This window comes from Schistocerca serialis, chromosome 5, assembly GCF_023864345.2.
Source record: "Schistocerca serialis cubense isolate TAMUIC-IGC-003099 chromosome 5, iqSchSeri2.2, whole genome shotgun sequence".
Lineage (NCBI taxonomy): Eukaryota > Metazoa > Arthropoda > Insecta > Orthoptera > Acrididae > Schistocerca > Schistocerca serialis.
Genome location: NC_064642.1, coordinates 142768730 through 142785105, shown reverse-complemented (window position 1 = coordinate 142785105; position 16376 = coordinate 142768730). Strand labels below are relative to the sequence as shown.

General features: G+C 35.6%; 1 protein-coding gene across 2 annotated transcripts in view; it reads left to right on the top strand.

The window, feature by feature from the left end:
• Positions 1-14599, top strand: part of LOC126481638 (protein tramtrack, alpha isoform) — a 307056-nt gene extending 292457 nt beyond the window's left edge. For both annotated transcript variants that reach the window (XM_050105536.1, XM_050105537.1), the window contains exon 10: positions 8247-14599. In XM_050105536.1, the coding sequence (XP_049961493.1) occupies positions 8247-8492 (246 nt within the window). In that variant the 3' untranslated portion in view covers positions 8493-14599. The remainder of the gene's footprint in view (positions 1-8246) is intronic.
• Positions 14600-16376: the final 1777 nt, after the last annotated feature.

Below are 16376 nucleotides of genomic sequence, written 5' to 3'. Positions count from 1 at the left end.
TCACTGTATAGTAATTGTTGATCGCAGGACCTAATGGGTTACCCATTGCTACACCATCAAGTTGCTCATAAAATTCTTCATCCCACTGGAACTGACTCGAAGGAAGCCAATGTCTAAAAAGAGCAGTCAAATCTCCTGGAAAAGTATCCATTATAAAAATCATAACTTCGTTAACTGGAATCATAGTGAATAAGGACACTACGTCAAAAATTACAAGAATATCTTCAGAGCCAAAATTAGTCTTTCAAGTTTCTCAATAAAATGACATGAGCCTTTTATATAAGAGTCAGTTTATATACAAAAGATTTGGTAGCAATGGATAACCCATTAAGTCCTCCAATCGATAATTTCTATGTGGAGAAATTTGAACAATCGGCTCTGGACAAAGCAAATAAGAAACCACCTCGCTGATATCAGTTTGTAGATGACACATTTGTGGTTTGGTCCCATGGTAGAAAGTCTTTGGACGAAATCTTTGATGATATAAATAAAATTAATTGAAAAATCCAGTTCAACATGGAAATGGAAAATGCTAATAGAATATCTTTCTTGGATGTTTTAGTTATGAGATGGTCCAATGGAAGTTTGAAGCAAGAAAGTTTTTTGGAAAGTAACACATACCGACAGATAATTGCATAAAAACTCCAATCACCATCCACAACCAAAGAGACGTGTCATTAAAAATCTTGTCCTTAGAGCTGAACGGATATGCACTTCAGAACATCTGGATGCTGAAATAAAACATCTTAAGCAAGCCTTTGAGAAAAATGGTTACTCAAAGAAAGAGGTAAAGAGAATTTTGCGACCAAGGAACAGAAGATCGAAGGACAAGGATGAACAACAACAACAGAAAAATACAGTTTCTCTCCCTTTTATTAAAAAAATAATGGATCCGATTGGTAAGATTTTACAGAAACATAACATCAGACCGATCTTTAGACCAACAAAGAAAATAAGTCAAGTTCTCCGATCTGTGAAGGATAAACACCCTCCTCTGTTGACATGTGGTGTGTGCAAAATTCCGCGTACGTGTGGTAAAGATTATATTGGAACTATCAAGAGGACAATGAATACACGGCTAAAAGAGCACAAAAGTCTTTGCTGACTAGGAAAAATAGAGAAATCATCGGTAGCAGAGCATTCTCTTCAGTCAGGAAACCACGAAGTGAAGTTTTCTGAAACAGAAATTTTATCTAGGACATCAGATTATTATCCATGACTATGTAGAGAAGCCATTGAAATTTATAAGCATCAGGATAATTTTAATAGGAAAGAGGAGGCAATGAAACTTAGTGACATATGGACAGTAGCTCTGCAGAATTGTTAGGAAATTTTATCTTTGATGGGATGACAATCGATAGTTAAGTTTTATCTTTGACAAGGATTTTCTCTGCTCATCACGTGTTGCTTCGACCATGCCCTCTTTCCTACAGTATATGTGTCACTCTAAAACATCCGATCGGTCAGTCAGTAAGACTCAGCAGAGGAGCACCTCTGAGGATGTCCAGCGCAGTCCTGGATAAAATGTTAAGAACAGAAGAGTTTCTTGGACCAGAACCTCACATACCTAAAGGTTTACCAGCACCCTTGTTTGTTTTGTTTCTTTTTGTCTGTGATTGATTTTAGGGCTTATTGTTGTGTCAGTCAGTTTTAACCACACTTCTCTCTCTTCATTTTATGTGATGGCACTAATGACTCGGCAGTTTATCAGCCTAAAATAACAATATTATTATTAATAATAATAATAATAATAATCCAAAGACTGAAGCAGTCCTCTAGAACTGATTACACTATAATCTTAATATGCCATTACCTTTACAGGTGCACCACACTTTGCCAACACCCTCCCAACGTATCTAATTGTTTTATTCTACTTTGCCCCATTTCATGTCACTTAGTCCCCTAATATATAAATGACAAGACAGATCTCAGAAGTTAATTACTAGCCTTGCAGTTGAATACAATCAGTTTGTTCCTCATTGTTATGACCCTTACATTGCATTTATTAAGTTCAAAGAGAACTGTCAAATAGTCCTATAGACTAAAGTACTTACCGAAAACAATATGAATGCTGCTAACATCACCTGATACATTGTTTTGTATATTAAGAATATTAGCAGCCTATCATACTTCCTGGTTACACCAATTGTTGACTATTCAGAACCCATTAAGGCAAACCAGATTCTGTTAGTTAAAAATTGTTTGAGCCAGTCACATATTTGTGAAGATATTCCATAAAATTGTATCTTGTTTATCAGTTGACAATGTGGTACAGTGTCCAACACATTTTAGAAATCTGAGAAGATGGAGTCTCTCAGTTCCCTCTATCTACTACATGCAGGTTTTTATATGAGTCAGCAATGAACTGTGTTTCACATGAGTGGTTTTTCTTGAACTGGGCTGAGTGTTTTAGAGAAGCTACTTTTCCACCAGAATGTCATACTGTTTGAACTTTGATTATATTCTAGATACTGCAACACACCTTACGCTTATTGGTAACTATTTACGTAAATTGAAAGCAGAGGGGGGAGAAAGGGAAGGAACCCATGCTGTCAGCTGCATCAGGTCTTTAATGCAGAGTCAGAGGTGTCAACTGAAAATGTGTGTCAGACTGGGATTCAAACCCAGGATTTCCTGCTTATTAGGCAGTTGCTTAATTCTCACCCAACGCCACTTAACCTCAGTCCTCTTCCGTGTCCTCTGTATTCTCTACTTTGAGATTCCTGCAGGAGGTTGAATGTGATTGTGCATTCACACAGAAGGTGGTGGATTCATATCTCACCGAGGCAATTTGATTATATAAATGCATGGTGTCTGTTCTTTCAGACATGTCTGAAAGAACAGTCACCATGCAGAATCTGCAAATCCCAATACAGCTGGCATCATGAGTTCCTTGCCTTTCCTTTCTCCTTCCTCCACTTCATTTTACGTAATACATATCACAGCTGGAAATTCCACATGGTGTCTCTTCTTTAGGGCATGTCTACCATACATTCATATAATTGAGGCTCCTAGGTGGGCTATGAATCCACTACCTTCAGTTTGAATTCACAATCACATTCAACTTCCTGCAGGAGTCCCAAAGTAGCAGTCATGGAGGACATGGACGGGGACTGTGGATAGGTAGCGCTAGGTGGGAATGCGGGGAGGTTCAAATTCTGGTCCGGCATACATTTTCACTCAGTGCTGCTGACTGTGCATAAAAGTCCTGATGCAGAGGACATCATGAGTTCCTTCTCTTTCCTTTCCTTTCTTTTCTCCCCCTCCACCTTTAGCTTACATAATATGTATCACAGCTACAGATTCCACATGGTGTCCGTTCTTTCAGACAATTCTGAAAGAACATATATCACATATTACTGGCCACTGATTCTGTACATCCATTCTGTTATTCTTTTCATAAATAGGGGTGATCCAAACTCTTTATCAGCAATGTGGGACTATTCTTCACTGCATGGCAGTTATCAATAAATATAAACTAGGAAATAGACTAATTTTACTTTGTGTATAGTGTAAACTTTTGAAAGGAATTTTGTCAGAGCTGGGTTCTTCTTTGTATTTGAATTTTTTTAACTGTGTGTGCCATGATTACATCACTGAGTAGTGTATCAGTCTTCTCTACTGTGGTGTAATGTAGCATATTTTATACTGATAAATTAAAATAAACTTATGGCATTGTAGAAACAGAAGGAACTTATGCTCCTAGCCAATACAATGTTCATACATTAAAGGATGACTGTAAAAGAAACAAGAAGAGAATTGATATGACAAAATTTTTACTAGAAAATTACAGTCTATGATGGGCAGTCAAATGAAATGAAAACCAAACACCAACCACAACAGAACCATGGAATGGTTCCATTCAATATTATTGATCACCACGTGCATTAAGACGTGTGTTCCATTGGCAGACAAAATCATCAGTTCCTGTTCCATAGAACATGTTTGGCTGCTGATGGATCCACAACCATGCCCCCTCTTGCACTTCCTCATCCAACTGAAACTGATGTCCATACACCTTTCTTCTGTCACCAAAGATGCGAAAATCACATGGTGAAACAACCAGACTGTACGGAGGATGTTGCAGTTTTTCCCAACCAAATTTCTGAAGCATAACATTTGTCTGATTGGCAGTGTGGCTGTAGGTATCATCATGCAGCAAGATGATAATGTCTGACAGCATTCCAACAGCCCGAGGGCAAATGCCAAATCCAACAGTGAAAATGTCCCACATCTGCCCCACCAAAGAAATCCAGATCTGTTCATGTAAGGCCCAGTAAGGCCATGATGACCTCTTTCTTTGACTGCAAGGGCACTCTGCTCGTAGAGTTCATTGAGCACGGAACCACAGTCAGTGTGCAGCACTATGAAGCCACTTAGCAGAAACATCCAGGGATGCTGTCAGATACAATAATCTTGTTGCACGATGGTGCTTGCCCCCACACTACCAGTCAGATGAAGGCTAAGCTCCAGTGATCTGGTTGGGAAACATTGCTACATCCTCATTACGAACCGATCTTTCACCGTATAACTTTCGCATCTTTGGCAACCTGGAAAGAGACAGGCATGGACATCAGTTTCAGTCAGGTACAAGAATGAGTGCAGTTGTTGATCCGTCAGCAGCCTACCGCATTCCAGAAAACAGGAACTGACTGTCTTGTCTCCCAGTGGGATAAATGTCTTAATAGGTGTGGTGATAACTTTTGAATGGAACCATTCCATATATGGGTATTGGGTTTTTATTCGAATGCCCCTTATAGATCACAATTAACAAGCAGTGTTTATCGGTTGAGAAAAAATCACTGAAAATTTTGATAGTATACTTTAATTAAGATTTTATGTTATTGATATTTGCATTTACAACATTGTAACCAAACTGTTTACTTAAGAAGTTTTAGTAAGTGATGCCAATAATCATAGTGTTGAGGCCCTAATATATACCTGTTATATCATCATCATCATAATCATAATCATTACTGTAGACAAACCATTTCTCTGGTCCAAAAGCAAATAGAGAATGAATCACCACATACTTAACTGGCTACAACAAAATACACACACTTACATTTTTATTAACATGGCAGGTTATGCATATAAATTATTTTCTGTGAGATATCTTATAACTGTAGTTCATATACCAACAAAAATAATAGTTTTTGAAAATATAATGTAACTGGATATAGATAAAGAATCTAATCACTAAGTGCTGGCAGGAGGAAACACACATGAGTTCAGGAAATGTGCAAGCTTTCAGAGCCAGTGGCTCCTCCCCCTGACAGAACAGTTGAAGTGGAAGGAAGAGCGATAAAGGAAAAACACTGGCGAGGTTTAGGAAATTGGGGGAGTTCTGAAAAGCTGCCCCAACACAGGGTTAGGGGAGACTTACTAGATGGTCTCCCCATCACCCAGAACCCTGCGTCAGGGGAGACAGTGTGGTACAGTAAGTCTCACCTGACCTGGGGTTCTGAGCACCTTTTGTGTAACTCTATCCATTTCCTAAACCTGGCCAGCCCTTCCCCTTCATCTCTTTTCCTTCCCCCTCAACCCTCCTGTCAGAAGAAGAAGCCACTTGCTCCAAAAGCTTGCATGTTTTGTTAACTTTTATATGCTTTTCTCTTGCTACTTCTTGCTGAGTAGATTTTTTATGTATTCAATTATATTACGAATCTAGTTGTATTGTTTCTCATGCCGTTAGAATTATTATGTTACCAGTAGCATTATGGTAAGGCTTTAGTGCATTAAAATCAAAGTGTGTGTTGGAGGATCATACTGCTCTTTCGTTTAGTAATTATGTAGAGGTAACTGTTTCATTTGCTGAATTTGGATTCATTGGTAAAAATGGTTTTGGTGTGACATTACGACTTTTTAGAAGATAATTCATTTCTGTGACATTTGATGCAAGTTGATGGTATTGGATAATTTTAATCAGTCAGCATCCTCCCTTCCTTGACACTGACCTCCAGTAAATTGGAACAAAATGTGTGAAAGATATTGATACACTGTGGTGATTGGTATGTTGAAAAGTCCAACTTAACACATTTAACTAAGTGATGGAGTATGATTTGATAATTTAAACAAAGTAATTTTGTTGAATAAATCTGTTAGGGTAGTAGGCCATGTCATTACAAAATACTAAGACAACTACAAAACTGATATTTGGACTGTCTCTGCGACTCTTTAAAAAACTGGTGTATTTCCAGATATTTTTAAAATAGCAAGTTTCACCAGTACCAAAAAAAGGTTCATCTGAAAAAATATCAAACTACCAACCCATGTCACAGTTAAGTTCCTTCTCAACAATTCTAGAAACACTCTTCTATGACAGGCTTTTAAGTTTCATGAATAAATATGCACCTCTTACAGTACAACAACATGGTTTTAGAAAGTCTAAATCTACACAGACAGCAATTTTCGAATTCTTAGACTGCATTTTAAAATCCCTTGATCGACATAAATTAGCTGCAGGTATTTTTCTAGATCTATCAAAAGCCTTCGACATCCTGGACCATAACATTCTGCTCGAAGAATTAGAAAGATGAGGAGTAAGAGGTGTAGCACATAGCTGGTTGTGTTCATACCTAAAAAACCGCAGGCAGAAAGTATCACTTCAGTATGAATTCAACAAAATGAATAAAACAAGAAACAACTCCTTTCTTTCTATGGAATTACCAATAAAATATGGTGTACCACAGGGCTCAATCTTAGGTCCACTACTCTTCTTGATTTATGTGGACAACTTAGTTGAATATATGAGTCCCACAAAAACTATCCTGTTTGCCGATGACACCAGCATATTGCTCACTGGATCCAGTCCAGAAACTTCGCGGTCCACAGCAGAAAGTTCTATGAAAAGACTTTCTGAGTGGTTCACAAAAAATAAACTCATTATAAATACTGAAAAAACTGTGTGTGTCGCTTTTCATTTAATTCCTCCAACTAATCAAATGTCTGTTCAAGCCCAATTAAAAAATGATCCCCTAGAAAATGTAAGTGTCACAAAATTCTTGGGTCTTTGGGTTCAGCAATACTTAAAGTGGGACACACATATAAATAACTTATGTAGAAAACTATCACCTGTGTGCTATGGCTTAAGAATTTTGAAGGCTACAACAAGCAAAACAACAGTACTGCAGGCATACTATGCACAGTTCCACTCACTAATCCGATATGGGATCATTTTCTGGGGATACTCAACTCACAGTGTAAAGGTTTTTAGAATGCAAAAAAGAGCTTTAAGAATAATTTGTGGCCTTAAAAAGATGGAGTCCTGTAAATCCTATTTTACTGAGCTTGGTGTTCTAAATGTTCCAAGTTTATTCATTTATGAAACTATCTTGTTCACTAGGGACTACCTCCTGAAAACAGGCAAACTGCTACAGAACAAAAATGTACACAACTATAGTACCAGAAGGGAATCAAATGTACATCAAAAATATCACAGAACAACCACCTATCAGAGGAGCATAATTAACATTGGTGTAATACTACACAATAAGATACCAGAGGAAATAAAAAATACTACTCATCCAATATTTAAAGCTAAACTAAGGGCATTTCTAATAAAGCACTGTTTCTATTCTGTCAGAGAACTTCTGAATAAGTAACAAAATTAATTGTAATAGGTGCCTAATTTTAATTTGCCTACTATTTTGCTAATACTATGTATTATTGTAACTTATCTTTGACCTGTCCAATATCAATTGTACAATTTGTGCTATATGATAAAACTGGACCAATAAAAAATCAAATCAAATCAAACCAGTCTTCTTCGTGATGATAGTTTAGTCAACATGAAGAGGACCTCTACAAATGTAGTCAAAACATCAGTTTATGGTTGGTTTAGTGTTTCACATTGTAATTGCCTAATACTCTGAAGAATTTAATTACAACTGACAGTGGAAGCTAGGGAATCCTACACACTCGTACAAATTAGTGTGTTAATCTGCCATCAAACTTTTTGAGTTATCATTGTGGTGCAGAAATTGCGTGCATTAAATATTTCCTGGACATCAGATTAGATGCTATTGATTCTGTTTGTGAGAGAAGAATAAGCCATATTAAACTTACAGGCAAGAATAGGACTATATTGTACCAAAGTCTTCAGTTCTCATCTCCAACTTGGTAGTATAGTGTAGAAACTAAATACGACAGTAATATTTATGAAACTATAACAACAATGCCTGTTAATGATGCATTTAATTATTTTATCCCATCAAGTGTAATACATATAATTCTTATATATACAGGAGACAACGTACGAGTGCCCACTGCGATCGAACCACTGCCCTGCCCTGAGGCCTGGCCCTGCACTGGGTTGCAACTATTGCTGGAACACAATCGACAGCCATGGCCGCATTCTCCGGCGTAAGACTAAATATTATTGCCCTGAGTGCCAAACCAATCTCTGCATTGTTCCCTGTTTTCAGGCATATCATGAACGTGCGACAGCTCCGCCTGGCAGCAAGATTTTGCCTAAGACTGGTTCCATATAGTGAATAATGTCACTGCATTAGGATAAAAAAATTCTTTCAGCTTTCTGCCATTTCAGAAAGTGCACAGAGACAATATTTTTCATTGTTAGAGAGTCAGTTCTGTCAGAACAGAGAATTTTGGCTTGTTTAACTCAGAGGGACAAATTGTATCATGTAAAGGAGTTCCACACACATACATTAATTGTGCATGATCAAAATGAACTGTGTTGAACTTGTTAGGTCTGTTGTATTCTCACACATTAACATGGTCAGTGGATCTATATGACTGCTGAATTTTCTTTCAGAACTTATAACTTGACCATATTTTTGTGTTGCATTTTCACATTACATATTACATGCAATGAACTCATTCGATGCACATTTCACAGTAAATAGAATTTTGTGAAGCAAGTAATAAAGGGGTTCTACATTAAATTAATTATTATCTCGAACAGATTAACTATTTACAAAAATAAAAATAGGAAATCCAATCGGTACTCCAGAAACATCATCCTGTTTATATTTTCCTTTAGTCTTTCTGAGTTTAGTTTCATTGAAATTTGTCAATGCTTAGGCCCAAAATCCCTAGCTGTGATGACGCCCTAATATTCCCAACTGTCGTATGATCTGGAAGTGATGTCGAAGTTATAAGGTGTTTCATTAAAGAATAACCCAAATAAATTTACAAGCATATTGAATAAAAGGAAGAAGTTTGTTTTTGGTCACTCACTTGGAATACTGGAAGATAGTTTGTAATTAATAAGTTTAGTGGAATATGGTTCCAAAATGAATGGCCTGTTGATTCTAAAAGAATTCTCCTGTCATATTCCCAGCTGACACACTTACGATGCTACAAACTGCAAACAGAAATGTGTACAATTCCTATTCTTAGTGGCTTCAAATAGAAGGATGTGCCCTTGGCTGACAGCAGCATAAAGTAGTGTAGTGGTGAACCTTGATGTTTCAAATTTAAAAGAAAGATGAAAGGAATAATGAAAATAGAGAAAAGGATTAAATATACTGAGAGAAAAGTTATTCATAACCACATTAGAGGGTAACATAAAAGGTTTGCGGTAGAACAGTTACCTTGATAACTTTTTTCTGTTGTTGCTTCCTGTGGGTCTCTTCTGTTCTGTATTTTCTGTTGTGAAGTTTTAGCTGATGATATGAGGTGCCTTATCAGAGAAGTTTCAAAAATCTGCGTTGTCGACTAGTTATATACCTTTTAATGCTGCTCCGATGCTGCCTTTTTTGCGGTTTTTAGCTATGTGATTTTTATGGGCTCATCTGTGGTCTATAGTTTCACTTTTGATTATATGTTTGGATAGTATTTACAATAATGTTTCCCTTCATCTTTAGCACATTGATTTGGATTCCAATTTTTAATATTACTTCGGCGAATATTTATAGCTTTCCACATCTTCTGTTCTTCCATAGAAATTTGCCATATCACTTTAGAAAGCAAATCTGTTTCATAGTGCTGTAATATAAAATAAAATTCACAACATGAAGCAGCAACAACTCAAAAGACCCTTTGGTTCCAACTGTCCAAATTTTCATGCAGTTTAGCTTCTGTCAATTTTAATTCTCTCTTCTATCTGTCAATTTTAATTCTCATTCAGTTTGTTTAGTAAATTGTATGCTGGCAGGACATTCAGCTTGGGCAGTATACCATTGTAACATATCACATATAGCTGTGCTGATATCCTTTTAAATATGCTATTGACTGTCTACAGCTCTGCTTCCAAACAACATCTACCAGATGGTGATGGAACATTAAACTCTGAACTTTCTTCCTGTCTTTTTCAAGAAAACATTATATGGTGACTTTTTGTGTTACACTATTTTTCTAAGGCTTGTATGAATATCAACAATATACAATTGAGTACCCACCCAATCTTCTATATACTCTAGATTATCTGACAATTTCCAATTAAAGAGTCTGGAAGCACTAAAAATTCAATGTGTGCTTGTTTATTAGAAGAGTGTCACCTTGGGTACTAAACTTTTTAATTAGGAGGTGCTAATTCACTGTAGCAATTATACAACTGAATCCTTCAAGTGAATAACTGAATTCTTAATGTCAGAAAAAGAGACATTTTAAATTTCACAGTAGAATATTGGTTTCTTAAGAAATTTAGATAATAGATGGTATCATATATCATTGCAAATTAACATCACAGCAGATAGTATTATGGGTGTCTGAGCTTGAAACACTGACCCTGTAAAATTGTGGATCATTTGTAGATTATAATTCGCTTTCTGTAGTTGCAAACTATATATTTTCCTTAGTTCCTGTTCCCCTGTCCTTCATTGTCCACTTGGCAATCATCAGCACAATCTTTTAAGTTCACTAATTCAGGCGGTAATCAATATCATCTCACTAGCCTTTATTTTTTAGTATTTTTTTCTTGCCACACTGTTGTTTTCTTAATTGGCCAGAGGCTCAACAGTCACTTGTCTATGCATCATGTTTATTATGTAATTTTGTGAATAATTATCTGTTTCACAAAAGATACAACATGCCTCCCTTAAAAAAAAAAAAAAACCTCAAATGTACACAATAAAATTTCTCTGCAACTCATTAATGCAACTAATGGTATGTTTTCTGAATACCATTACAGAGTTTATATTTGTGAAGACTTTGGTATTATAAGTGTGTGAAGGAATCTTACTATTGTACTCATAATGCTTGAGTGCTTAATCTATGTTTGCAATCTAGATGAAGAAAGTGAATGGAGTATATTTGTTGCTGTAAAATTCACTAAAAATTAATTCCCTGAACTACTATGCAGATTAATATAGTGAATTTGTTCTCATTTAATGATCACAGGAAATTTGTCACACTCATCTCCATGAAGCACTACCCCAGTAATTCCCTTCCTTTCAGGACATTACATTACATACATCTATATTTGCAGGGTTTTTTGGTAATACTTCATATCAGAAATTATTAGAATTATATGGTTTGTAAAATAAGTGACTTCCTGTTTGAGCTGTTGAATGTTGTGCAGCTGAGTATACATTCTGATATTTTTCTTAGCACACAAGAAATGAGAAAGAATAACACTGTTTTGTGCTGAACTGTTTTTACTCCCTTCCACTCTAACCCTTAATTTGTTAAAGTGCCTTTCTGTTTGTCCTTTGTAGCGATATAACATTCACAGTGCAGATTATCGTGGGTTCTGAGACTTTAACATCAAAACAATGTTATTGCCATTGCTTGTAAAAGATTTGAGTTTTTAAAAAATTGTGAAGTTTACCTACACTTCAGGTTTCACTTTACTCTTTAAGTTCTCCTTAGATGAGTTACAGTGTGGTTTGATGAAAAACAAAGACACCACTCTAGCAAAGCTCAGTGTTTCTTAAATAAACACAAGGTTGTCTTTTTTTTCTGCTGTCATTTCTTTCCACTGGACATGAAGTTAGCACCTCTTCAGTGATTGTGGTTTTCATTTCTCAGTTTTTCTCTCTGATTTCAATGTTCTCTCATGTAACATTATAAGCAAAGAGAGGCAATATATCAAATACAATTCAAAAGCTGGAATCAGTAGCTTACATGAAAATTCACAGTTCCTTTCCACAAAATTTAGTTAATCTTGCCATTTCTTTTGTGTCGTACAATATAATTATTTAGCACTATGTCCAGCATATTGATCAGAGAAGTGTAGACTATTAAGAGCCATAATGTAACATGTCAGTGGAGTTCTTTCCAAAAAGGAACATAGGGCAAAGTAGTGACAGAAATACTATAGAAAAAATTAATGTTCATTACCTCTTACCTACTGCACAAGTTTCTTCTGGAAGCCAGTGAAGTACCTAGACTAGACCATTCTGTAATTCACTGTTTATTAATATTTTTACATCCACATTTTTCCATTGTTCCAGTAAAAGGCATGCAAACATGCTCTTGAAGATATATGAAATAAATTCTCGTCCTTTTCAAATCATCTCTAAAATACTTGGTCTTTACTGAGACCAAGAACGTGTTCGTATCAGTGCTGTTAGTGTTTGACATGCTGATAAGTATGGCACCTCTGTCTACAGTCTCATACATATTTCATTTCACTCTCCCACTGTGATTATATTTTGGTATATAAATTGAAACAGTCTGTCACCATATAGGAAAGTCACTTGATACAGAGCATTCATGACAGTTTTACTTCTTTTAACTGACAAACTATAAATACTATATGCTGGTACCTGTGGTAGATAAGTCTTAGTTTTTACAAGAAGTGTGATGTTGGCTACATAAATGTAAATTTTCAGTGCAAAACCAATGGCAAAGATCCATAATTTTGTAGACTTTTAGTGTTCAAAATACTTCCTGTATTATTCATTCAGTTACTATTGTACAATAATATGCATTGCTGGGTTGATATTAAGAATGTTGTGATAAAGAAACATGTATACTGTGTACATATTAAGAGAATGGTATGAACCATTTAAATCTTTATTTTCTGTATTTCACTGTTGTGCCTCCTAACTGTCAAGATTTTGTACAGTTGTTATAGTCTTTGTGTCATACATGTTACAAACAGAAACTTTATTTTTAATTATACTGTTTGCAGATAAAGATTAAAAGTAACTGTTACTTATGCACATTAACAGCTCGTATGCAAAAATTTGAGAGAGAAAATTGGTTGTAAAACTTATTGTTTGTCTACAAAAATATTGCTCAATTCTATTTTTATGCTAAAATTGCTTGTATAGACATCAGAACATTTTTTTGTTTTGTTTTGGCTTTGGGGTAGGCTGTAATAGAAGTTGCAGTTGTGTGATGTGAGTAAAAAGTCTACTAAAAATTGTAGTTGGTTCACATGTGGTATTGTTGTCAGAGAGCTATAAATTAAACAAGTAATCCCAAAAAGGTGCAATTCTGAACGTGTAGACAGGCAGTTTAGAAACTGTGTGTAATGCATTTTACAAAGTTCGAAACCGTATATTTAGTTTTAAGGACAGTAACAAATATTAGTCCTTGTACCACATGTTTGGTATTGTTAAGATTTCAGACTTTGCGGAGAAGGTACAAGATCTACTCTTAATATTAATGTATAAATGCCCCCCCCCCCCCCCCCCCCTCCGAAAAAAATGAGAACTTGGTAAAGGAAAATTGATGAAACCAAGCACACCAGAAAAGTAGGACTGCTACTGAGTCTTTAATTATTCCATCCCCAGCATGTGTAAGTGTGATGAAGGCAGTTCAGTCAACTGACTGGAAATTGAAAACATAAATGAAACTCTGTACATATGGTATATTTTTCAGAATAATTAAGCAGTAGTACTTCTTGCCAGAGAAGCACGCATTTGCTCTCTTCGGTACCAAACAGTTGCCTGTGAATTTTTCCATTATAGTGTAACATCATGAGTAATATTAGTAAAGTTATGCACATAATTTTTCAAATTCTGTTATTTGTTTTCATACATCAAGGACTTTTTCCCAATCCAGGTCTATTATGTACCATCTTCTAGAAGCACATGTTGAATTTGGGAAAAATTGCCAGACTGTCCATTAATGGAAAAAAAATCCTTCCAGTGGTTATCAGCTTGTGGTGATTGTCAAAAAATACTTATTTAATTTTCTTAAAGAAATCTCTCTTACTCTCCAAAAACTTTTCCTCATCTGCTGTATGTCCATGTTAGCCTGATTCCCTTATTGTTTTATTTCAGTCACAGGTCACACAAATAGTATCTTAACCAGTTTTGACATTTTAGAAAGTTATCAGATGCTTGACTTTTCTGAAAGTAAAAAATACAGCGATTATGTTCCCTCCCTCTTTAGTTAGTATGCTTAGTCTATGTGAGCATGTTTGTCATTTGCGGACTTCAGTAAATTGTTGCACAGGCACTCTACTTTAAATCTCACTTGCAGTGTCAATGCAAATTCCGGATTTTGACATGGGTACTAATTAGATCAGTCATGTAATGTGGGTTTTTTAATACCTGAATCTATATTTATACAACAACTTTCAAATGAAGTGGTGAGTCACTTTAATTCCCAACTGCTTGTGTATTTGGTGATCAAGGGAAAAATGTGTTTCCAGTCACTATCACTACAACTGACATCTTCACCATCTCTCTCTCTCTCTCTCTCTCTCTCTCTCTCTCTCTCTCTCTCTCTCTCTCTCCTCTCATGGCCTTGGCTGATTAGTGCCTTTGGAAAAAGTCGAAACCATGTTCCAGAACAGAACTTTAAATAAAAGGTCCACTTTTTATTAACAGTGTTCTATCAGCATACCTGTGTGACAAATTACACTCTGCCTTACCAAAATCCCCTCCATTTCAAATTCAACAAAGACATTCTATACAGCAAATTCAAATAGTGGAAACTCCAGGCTGGAATATCAATAATATTAGGAAAAGGATAGTCACTGTAAGTAGCAATCTATACTTTTCCTAATATTGTAGGCTATACAGCAAACTTGGCAAAGAGGCAGAATATGGCAGAAATACTTTATCCTGAACATGAACAGTGATTCCAGTATGATAACATTCCTCTGAATTGAGAGATGTCTTGAAAACTTTTATCCTAGGAGCACACAATAGTGCTCAGTTTTATATTCTGATTAAAATAATCTTGTGATTGTAGTATCACATCAATGCTTTGGTTAAGCTCTGAAGCAGGCTGAACTAGCTTGGTGAGTAGGACAGAGTGTCAATTGGGCACATATTTGTTACCTGCAATGGTGGCTTCATTAATTTCCCTGTAGCTATGTTTTAGTATTGTAAATTTTGAAACACTCAATTTTTGGGAACAATGTCCCTTAATATTAAATTTGCAGAAGTCATTACCTGTAAGAGTAAGTCACATACTTTAATTGCAAAATGAGTGTTTTCCCTAAGCACAAAATTTCATCAGTTTATGAAGCTGACATATTTTAATAAATGTTAAATCCTGATGTGAGTTAGTATTTACTAAGAAAACATGGTTTTCCATTCTCATGGAAACAAGATCCTCTGCTAAATATCAATGTTTGAATTATAATCCATTGTTTGTTGAGCAAAATTGTCATTTGAAGTACATCTACATGATACATCCACACTTGGCTACAATGACAGGAACAAAGCACACCCACCAGTCTCTCATGTAGCTTCTGTTTTGCATTTACCTGATGTGGGAACAATGCTCCATGGACAAAAAATAAATATATATATATGAGAAGCAGGCTCTCTCATTCTTAACTGCAGCTGGTTTGCAGGTATTTGTAAATCATCTTTGGCTGTACATACAAAATTATGCAGAAAGATAACTAGAGGGATTTTGACATACGAAATTGAAGTCCTCTTAAAATATTATCGTTGGAAAAATTACAGTATTATTGTTATATGGAACATTTTGTTCTGCTGTTTAAATACTTCTAATAGTAGGTAAATGTAATAGGACGTTTATAATAGAAGTGTCAGATCTTTGTATATTTTCTGAGAATATTGAAGTTATGTTTCATATGGCTATTGCTGTAATTGGGAAGTGTATGTCAATTTATTGCAACATGTTTGACAATGTTAACAATTTAAAATGTTATTTCAACACTGTGTTTCATGGCTGCTTTGTAATAAGCCAAGTATCTTGGCTACACAGTTATTTTCTATGAAGCTCGTATCTGAGTTCTGCAAATCCAATATTAGTGCTGTCGAGATGTGCCATTACGCACCCCCTTTTTTATTTTATAATTGCAGTGATTTTCATCCACGCCAGTTGGTTACAGTGGATGCCAAAATGTTTTAAGGAAACTTTTATGAAGTGTTAATGTATTTAAAGAGAGTTGATATAAGAGTGAAGTATGCCAGTGAAAGCACTTTGGTGAAGCAGAAAACTTTGAAGAAACAATTTTGTGTGTGTATCATAATACAGCTCATGTGATGTATTTATGATTCTTCATTCTATTCAATTACATATGGTTTATA